At 42.5% G+C, this 9,275-nt stretch overlaps 1 protein-coding gene across 1 annotated transcript in view; it reads left to right on the top strand.

Annotated features, from left to right (window-relative positions):
- Positions 1 to 8,418, top strand: part of LOC306755673 (ataxin-1-like) — an 8,813-nt gene extending 395 nt beyond the window's left edge. Inside the window, exons 2-3 of the mRNA XM_079240164.1 lie at positions 3,438 to 5,508; positions 7,587 to 8,418. Coding sequence (XP_079096290.1) covers positions 3,703 to 5,508; positions 7,587 to 8,270 — 2,490 coding nt within the window. The 5' untranslated portion in view covers positions 3,438 to 3,702 and the 3' untranslated portion in view covers positions 8,271 to 8,418. The remainder of the gene's footprint in view (positions 1 to 3,437; positions 5,509 to 7,586) is intronic.
- Positions 8,419 to 9,275: the final 857 nt, after the last annotated feature.

The following is a 9,275-nucleotide window of genomic DNA, read 5'->3' as shown; positions in this document are numbered from 1 at the left end:
TCCCAGTTGTAGGATTTAACAGCACTGACCCTGTTTGTTTGTAATCGCTGAGAGGGAACACGTGTACGCACGCCTCTGCTTGTTATATCGTGTGATCGTAGTGTGTCAAGCAGTGATGCAGAACTCTGGAGTCATTGTGAAGACAAACAGCCTGAGTCCCACTGCCTGTTCTTACTGTCTGCTGCCACGGTCCGCCTCTTAAAGGCACAGACGCCACTGTTGCACAGAAAAGGGGACAGAAAAAAATGGCTTTCAGAACATCAGAATAAAGCAGTACACTGTATTGATCGGCTCTGTGGCGGTGAAAGCAGATTTGTTAATAAGGTGGTCGAGTTGAGGTCCCATTTATACGCAGTGAATCACACATGTACTTATTGTCCTCAACAGTGCCTCCCCCTCTGTTTCATGCCAGAGCTCAGACTGATAATGATGTTTTTGTTTTCTATATATAGCCATTTGCTGTACAGAGTACTAAATGAGTATCTATGACTGATCTGGCAGATGAACAATAATGCTTGACATGAGTTTTTTTTTAAACTCTGTTTTTGAATTTGCTTTTTTTGTTATATATGTTTTTGTACAGTCAATAAATAATTTGGTTACCTTTTTGATGTCTTTGCATGATCCTGCTGCAGAGAAACATTATTGGTTTGAAGTCATGGATCAATACAAAGAGTAAATAGTGGGAGCATGACAGAGGACTCAGCTTTGGTGGACGAAGAGGAGGTGGGGGCTGAGGAGCTGGCAATTGCAGCATAAGAGAGGAGATGTAACCCTGCTGGGGGGCCCCTCACCTGGAGACAGCAGAGAGGGGGCTGAGTAAAATCATTGCATCCACACAGTGAGGGCAGACAGACACCACTGCACAAGCCTGTCGTTGTGGTTTGCGCAGCTTTTTGTGTACGGGTATGGAAAATGGATCTCATGTAAAGGATGGCTCCATCACTGTCTGAGCTGAAAAGCATCAGTGTGATGAGCTGGACAGAGTACTTCTGTCTCTCCGCACTGTTATCATCTCCAAAAAATGTCTTAAGGGTGTCAGTCCAGAACCAGGGGAATGACTAAGGTTTCCCATGTTGAATGTCCCTGTGTGACAGTCTTGAAAGCTTGCCTGTGTTCTCTTTGGTATCATATTATAAGCTTTATATTTGTTGGTGCTACTGCTCTAATTATAGGCTGACAGTGGGAAACCTGGTGAGGTTTTTGGCTCCTGAGCTGTGTGTGTTAGCATCCAGGAGAAGAGTGACACTCTCCTGTTTTATGTGCAATCTGTTCAAACTAATGATGTTCTTTTGTGGCTTTTGAAAGGGAGTACATGCTGGCTTTGTCTTCCAGTACTGCTTTAATGATAGGAGGTCCTTGCGCTTCAGATGTGATGTCATTACAGTGTTGACATGGTGTTGCTGAAGTGGGGTTGTTGCTACTGAGCGATGCTGCACAGTGTAGCTCAGACTGTAGCGATGGCTGTGTTGCTGATCGGGGATATCTCAGTGAGGCGGGGGCAATGGCGCTCCAATGCTGCAGGCACTGCTCAATGTGGGTCAGGAGAAGCAGCACTCTTTCTTCTCTCTTTCGCCCATCCTCTGTCCTTCATCCCCATTCTTAATTGTCTTTCCTTTTTCTCTTTCTCCCTTTTTTCCCTTCCACATAGTTCTGCATTACCTTACCCCCTCTTTCCTCCCCCTCATTCTCCTCTTTCTGTCGCTGTTTCTCTCCATCTCTGCTCCTCTCCTCCTTTGTTACATCCAGTGAATCTACTATCGAGCAGAGACTCTGGCTTCTTTCAGATGCAGTGACCTTGTCAAAACCAGTGTTAGAAGTAGATGTCTCCAAATAGAAAATGACCAAGGTTGCCTTCTGTTTCCCTCCCTGTGTCTTTATATAACATGTCTGTGGTTTCTTGCTGTAGTGAATCTCTGGTTTAAACATTTGAGCATTGTCATTTAGTATAGGAGAGCTCTTTTAAAGTGAATATTTTGAAAAGAAATTAATGAAGGGCTGTCTGTGCGTAATATAGTCTATCTCAGTGTTGCCTCTGGCTAATGAACAACCCAGAGTTCTGTGCGTTGACCCACAGATAAGCTTGCAGGAACGAACAGTCACTCTGAGACAGAAAATGAAAATAGAGCTCACAGGAGGCAAAAAAAGGCATTATAATTTTGTTATAATCAATGGGGCGTACCTAACTTTTTTTTGCCTATCCACGTTTTAGCATGTTTATGTTTAAATCATTGATGCATATAGTAATAGTAACTCTTATGAAAACTGATATTATGATTGGCTGAAACAGTAAGTAAAGTTTTATGTTTGCATTTATCAAAGTCCCCCTAGTTTCTTTCACTGTACTAAGAGTTTGTTTTGCTGCTCATTTAACACAGCCCTCCGTCTTCCTCTTCCTAAACTAAACCAAACACTCATTCATTGTTCTTTTCCCATGCTGTATTCCCCTTGAACTTTGAAAAACTATTCGAGCAGATTATTGTTGAAATATTTTGTAGAACTTTGTTTTTCTATTCTTACAAAATAGGTCTCAGAATCTCCATAATCTCATTTCGAGTTATGCTGTTTTCTCTTCAAGTGTCCACTGACCCAGAGTTCCTTTGTGGGGGTGGATGTTATATTTACAATACAGTACAACCCCACTGACTCAACACAAGGTCTGGGATGGTTTGAATAAGGACAAAAACACAAGCTCCTCTTAGGCAGTCTCCAAGTGCTGTTATCCTTTCACTCTGCTCTGCTCTCATACAACAGACCCTGAAGCAAGATAACAGCAATGCACAGTCGTGCACGTACCAAACTGCACGTAGACACACAAAGACTGCATTTCACCTGCAAAGTGACATTTGAAAGAGTCTTTTCCATTTTATGCAAATGATGATGAACATTATTCTGTACTTTGTGTATCAAATGCCATTAATCATGGCAAAGCAGGTCACTTCATGACACTTAGTCCATGTAGATACTTCAGGGGGAATCTTTACAGGTTATGCTTTGAGGAAAATTAGACTAGATCACATGTTATATTCAAATGCATGAGACTAATACAAATCTACTGGAGTGCTTGTGTTTGGTTCCCCCAAACGACATAACAAAGAACAACACCATCAAATACCTGATAAGTCAGTTTTAAAAGTGACCTGTATTTCAGTGTTTGCTGTTTTGCCTCTGCGTTCCTTCAGGAACATTTTGTTGGGTGTTGGTTACAAACACAGGCTGTAATAAGTTTATTTAGTAAGAAAAAAATACACTACCAGTGAAAAGTTTGGACACACTTTCCCACTGGATTTAATGGAAAAAAGTGTCCAAACTTTTGACTGGCAATGTATCTTTCAAGAATATACTGCTTATATATTTGAAAGAAAAGTAAATAAAATTAAATGCTAAAAATTTTATTTCACTTTACCTGAATGCCTGGTTCTTCTCTTTGCCTTCAGATTCGTGTTGACATTGTGAAAGAAGTGGATTGGTCAGAGATGATTCCTCATGAAGTTTATGGAGCTCATTTTGTGAGCTGGAGTAACTTCATCTTCTCCTGTGTGATACCTAAAGCTGTCTATCAGTGAACACACAAAGAACCAAAGCATCAGCACAGAGAGGCCAATTGCTGCAGTAACCACTGGGCAGAGTTTAGTGTGTTCGGAAGCAACCCCAGAGGAACATACAAGTAAGGCGTGGAAACTTTCAGACCGCAGCTGCACAATGAAAGCTAATCAGGAGCGGAGTAATGGATGCCTGCCTCCTAAGAAACGGGAGATCCTGGCTCTGGAGCAGAGGCCGGTAGTAGTAGCTGCAGCAACACCCCCTGCTGTTTTGGCCACTGATAGTCCCCATACCGAAAACTTAGCATGGCTAGCCAGTGTAGCAAGTGAACGCTGCAAGTCCAGGGATGCAGAGAGTCCAAGATGTCCTATCCCCTCTACTTCATCCTCTTCTCCTTCTACTTCTGTCCCTTCCCCAGCCACCCCCCTATCCGCAGTGCCCTTGGCCTCTCTCCCTGCAGTTTACCCAACTGCCCTTCCCCAGCAAGCTGGAACTATCCAGTTAGCTCAACTGGGACCCAATGTGCAGTTTATTAGCTCTGGGCCCTACACTGGATACATCTCCTCTCACATCATCTCAGCTAATAGTAGTTCTGCACCAAACAGTTCTGCCATAGTGGGGCAGCGTGCCCAGCTTGATGGTTACACCACTGCCCTTGTGTCCCCCAACACCAAAGGAGAACAGCCGTTTCAAATAGGCCTCTCCCCCACAGAGCTGGCTCCTGTGTCACTTCCAAGCTCTCCACAGGTCACCAGCCAGTACATCCATCTGGATAGCAGAACACCTCTGACTGTCAGCGGAAACACTGTGACGTCACCCACAGCCCACCTCCAGCTCCACCCTCAAACAACTGTCCTTCCACAGACACTCACACTTGCTCCTTCACAACTTGTAGTTCAGTATGCAGATGGCTCAGCTGGAAAGAAACCTGAGGGACATGCTAAGGGTGTGTTGAATGGGGAGCTGGAGGTGGTCAAACAGGCAAAAACCTCCAGTCAGCCAGCAAACCATCAGCATGTCCAGAGCTATGAGGCCAGACATGTCCTACTACCGGCTGACTATGGCCAAAACCCTGCTGGGATCCAAACCTCTTATGTCCTTGTTGCCCAACCTAACCATGGACCTGACCACGAAACTGGCTCGAATAAAATTTCCTTAATCCAAACTGAGAAAGGAAGCATCTGTTTGGGGAAACCAGTGAACAGAACCTCCTCTTTCACTGCTCTTTCTTCCTCAGATGTGGTGAAGTCTGTTGCTCCTCATACTGTCATCCAGACCTCTTTACCTCCAGAAGAGCTGCCAGCCAATCTCTATTCCACCACACAGCCCCCGATCATCGGCTATATCACCAGTACAAACCAGCATGCTGTCAGCTACCATGCAGCACTGCCCCAGCACCTCGTCATCCCAAGTGGTCAGTCCCTCCTTATTCCAGTCAGCAGTGCCAACAACAGTACCGAAATGGAGGTTAATCGTACCGTTAGTGCCATGACGGCCACCACTACCCCTCAAATATCCACAGCCATGCCACATGCTTATCTGGCCACTGCCTTGTCCAAGTGTGAGATCCTTGGGCCAGATGGAAATCAAGCACCCCCTGTGGTGGCACAGGCTCCAGTGTTGCCAGTACAGCCCTCAAACTCTGTTCCCGCAGTGGTGGCAACTACATCCCCTGCTCCCACTCCTGTTCCAACTCCTGCTCCCACATCCATCCAAGCCCCCCCTTCAATCCCTCCTTCCTCTTCGCCTGTGGCACTTCCTCCATTCTTTATGCGAGGCTCCATCATCCAGCTGGCTGATGGGGAACTAAAGCGTGTGGAGGATCTCAAAACAGAAGATTTTATTCAGAGTGCTGAGATCAGCAGTGAGCTAAAAATTGACTCAAGCACTGTGGAGCGCATTGACAGTGGACAAAGTCCTAATGCCGTGGTCATACAGTTTTCTGTGGGAGAGCTCAAAGCCCAGGTAGGTTAATTTCTGATAGACTTTTTCATGCTTTTGTTTTTAAAACCTTGCTGTGTACAATTTGACAACTTAAGTCTTTGGCGCCTCCTAGTGGTCATGTGGAAAAACTCCACAGTGGCAGCTGGCATGAAATAAATAGTTCAGCAGCAATAATCCCTCATGTAAAAAAAAGTGATTAAATCAAGTGGAAGAATGTCTTTAAATACAGGAAATGAACCCTCTCTTTGTGCTTCATATAATTTTGGAAAATTGCACTTCTCATTGATGAAATACTAAAATTACTTCCACATAACGATGTTTAGTCTTACACCACATACTTTTATAAATTGATGAATTCAGTCATGTCCTCAGTTTTTATCAGTTTATACACTGCTTTTCTGTTAACCTTTACATCTAGCTGTCTGTCTCCTGCTCTCTGTGGTGATAAATGGCCAAAATCCCTAATAAAGTGTCCAGTACATATTTGTACTTTTGCTTTCATGTCAGATGCAATATTAAGTCCAAACTTGTTACTAAAAAGCAGCCCATTAGATCTACTTCTCAAATCAGAGTCACTATATTTCAAGCTCTTGTCTCATAAAACACAAATTTTATATTCACCACCAAAATAAGTAAAAACACATACTTTTGGATTGTGGTTTTGGTTATGTATCATGTTTGTTCGAGAAAAAGTTAGAAACAAGACGATATGTTTAATGTTTTGCAGCCTCTTAATGGATTATGAAAATGGCATTGCACATGAACAAGCAGCTCATAGACGTAACTGCCTTTCAATGAGCAAACAAGAGGCTGAAACAGGTGGTGGTGGGGTCAAGTTTTACTTATGCAGCAGTACCAGGGATAGTTGCCATAAAAGTGCCTGATATTTTTTTTTTTGTAAGCTGTTATTTTAAAAAAACTGCTGTATTGGTCTAAAAAGTAACTAAATCTGCAGTGAGAAATAGATTTGTATGGTTAGAGTGTGTGAAAAGTGTAAAATTGCATGAGTCGTGAAAGTTTTGAGAACCTTTTTTTTAATAAACTAGTCATTATTTTAATTAGTTCTGCTTAGTTGGTGACACGTTTTCATTACAAACTAAATCAGTATGTCACAGTCTGAAACATCTTCCCTTTGGAGGAAAATTGGATTTCTTAGTTTTTCTACATTCCTTTATGCCTTTAGGACCATCATTATGTTGTTTAATCTCAAGCACACCTCACAAATGAACCGACTAACCACATACTGCTGACTGACATATCCAGACTGCATTAAACACATGGTTTGTGCTAAGGTATTTGTTAGTGTTAAAGCTAAAGCTAAAGAGTCAAATTACACCAAATCTAATGAATCTCACACAATTATACCAGAGAAGGCTTGGCTCAAACTTAGAAACCCTCTGACGTGAAACATCATTTGGCACATTTATATTCTTTTTCTATAATTTTTTCGCCAACTTGAAGAATATATATTCAAAAATCATGTATGTGTTTTTGTCTTACCAAAGGTACAGTATTTCTAACAAAAGTCTAAAGAGAATATGTAGATTTCATATTAAAAAAAATCTACTTGAAATGGAAATTATTCAGAAGTAGAATGTCTGCATTTATGCATGACTATGGATGGGAGAAGGAATCGGGCTTTTATAAATGTGTACATTTGCGCAATGGTTGAGAATTAATAAGGAGGGAAAAAAAAAATGTGTTTGCACCATTTGGTCTCTGTGAGCAAACTTTTCTAGACAGAAACAACACAGACATGAAAGAATCTGGCTCCAAGTGTTACTCACAGACACGGAGGCTAACTTCTAACCAGGTGCCCAAGAGAAACACATGGCAGTGTGAAACACACAGTATGAGGATGCCAAAGTGATGATCAAAGTGATGTTTCAGATGATTTAAACTATATTTCCTACATATGCTTTGTTCCTATTTAAGATGTCTTTAAATATTTTATAATACAGAAAAAAAGTAGAAATAAGAGCTGTTTTGTTGTCATTTTACACAATTTAAACAGATAATGACTCCAAATGTACTTTCTTGTCAGATTGCAGGATGTGTTTTAGCAAACAGCTAACTGTGCCTCTTATTCTCCCATCCAGGTGTGTGTGGAAGTGCTGGTTGAGTACCCTTTCTTTGTATTTGGCCAGGGGTGGTCATCCTGCTGCCCCGACCGGACCACGCAGCTGTTTGAGCTGTCCTGTGCTAAGCTGTGTGTGGGTGATGTGTGTGTGTCACTGACCCTCCGCAGCTTAAGGAATGGCTCACTAACAGACAGTTTGGGGAACAAGCTGAAGACTGGTCACCTCTCTGACTCCTCTCATAATGTGGATGTGAGGAACAGTATGAGTCACAGCACTACGGGCAACAATGGTGGTCTCCTCATAAAGGCTTCCAGTACAGAGAGGATGGAGAAGCAGCAGACTACTGGTCTTCGACCAGGAGTGGGACAATCAGCAGGACTGGGATCAGTTTCAGGACAGGAAGAGGGGATCTACAGATCAGGGCCTATGCTGGCAGTGCTGGGGACAGCAGAAGTAAGACAGGAATCAGTAAAAAAGGATATATCTGCCCTCTCTAAACAACAGGGTGTTGATCCAGAGAGACCATCAGCTCGCAAGAGACGCTGGTCAGCTCCAGAGCGAGACCAGACTGAGAGAGCTGAGGAGGAGCCTCCTGTGACTCTGCCAAAGCCTTCCTTCATTCCCCAGGAGGTCAAAATCAGCATAGAGGGCCACTCCAGTACTGGGAGTGAAAGATGCTTGAACAAAAGAGTGGACTTTTAAATCCCTGTGTTTTGGTTTGTGTTAAGCTTCCCTCTTTTCACTTGGTCTGGACTACTGTAATATAGTGTTCACGCAGTATGTACATGTTTCTTTTCCTTCACACTGTCTATGAAGTAAAGGAGAGCACATTCATAAGTGATATCACACACAAGACCAGTGCAATCAATGCTGAAAGCAAAAATGAATGCAGTGTGAATGTTGAGTATGAATGGCAGTCAGACATCCGAGAGACTTTTAGTGTTACATATCATATGCTGAATCTCCTTTGTCATGGGGCTTACACCTGTTGGATGCAGACCTTTTAGCCATTTCCCTTATTACCTGATTAAGCACAGACCCGATGTCAGTGTGTGGTAAGTGGGTAACTATGTTTCAAGGTTTATTTGTGGTGACATGATGTAGTCTGTCAATGCCAGACTCTTGGTGTTTTAATGAACACAGTAATGGCTGTTAGCTGTGTCGTCTTGTGTTTCTGATAAAGAGTTTAAGTTCATATTGTTATCTTTTATTTCCATACCATTGAGAATGAGTGGGCTAGTGCCAGTGGCCTAGTTCTTTTTTGTTGCTGCGTGTTTAAGCACATGTGTTGGTTTGAATGCATTTTTCTTTGTGTCTAACAGAGTACAAGTTAGAATACGTTTGTGATGCTGGTAGCTGTGCATACAGTCAATGACATGCAAATCAAGACTGAAAAGGCCTGAATGTAAACCACCTGATACCCATGAAGTCAAGCATGTGATGTTTGTGATGCACATGTAGAGTACGCTGGAAATCAGATGCTAAATTTCATGCAGTGCATTTGCAAGATGTGAACGACAGCAGTTTCATATAGGTGAATTCCTCCTTATTTATCTTTGCTTTCATATGTTAGGCTCACACTTTATTTTAGTGTCTGCAGGATTTAATGTAGGTTTTGGTTTCCCATGCAGAATTTCAGCATTTCAATTTATTTAACTTTCAAAACGTTATAAGTTAAGCCCTTCTGCAGCACGAAAAACGTCTTGA

This window comes from Telmatherina bonti (assembly GCF_933228915.1).
Source record: "Telmatherina bonti genome assembly, chromosome: 5".
NCBI lineage: Eukaryota > Metazoa > Chordata > Actinopteri > Atheriniformes > Telmatherinidae > Telmatherina > Telmatherina bonti.
This window is presented reverse-complemented; position numbering and strand designations above follow the sequence as displayed.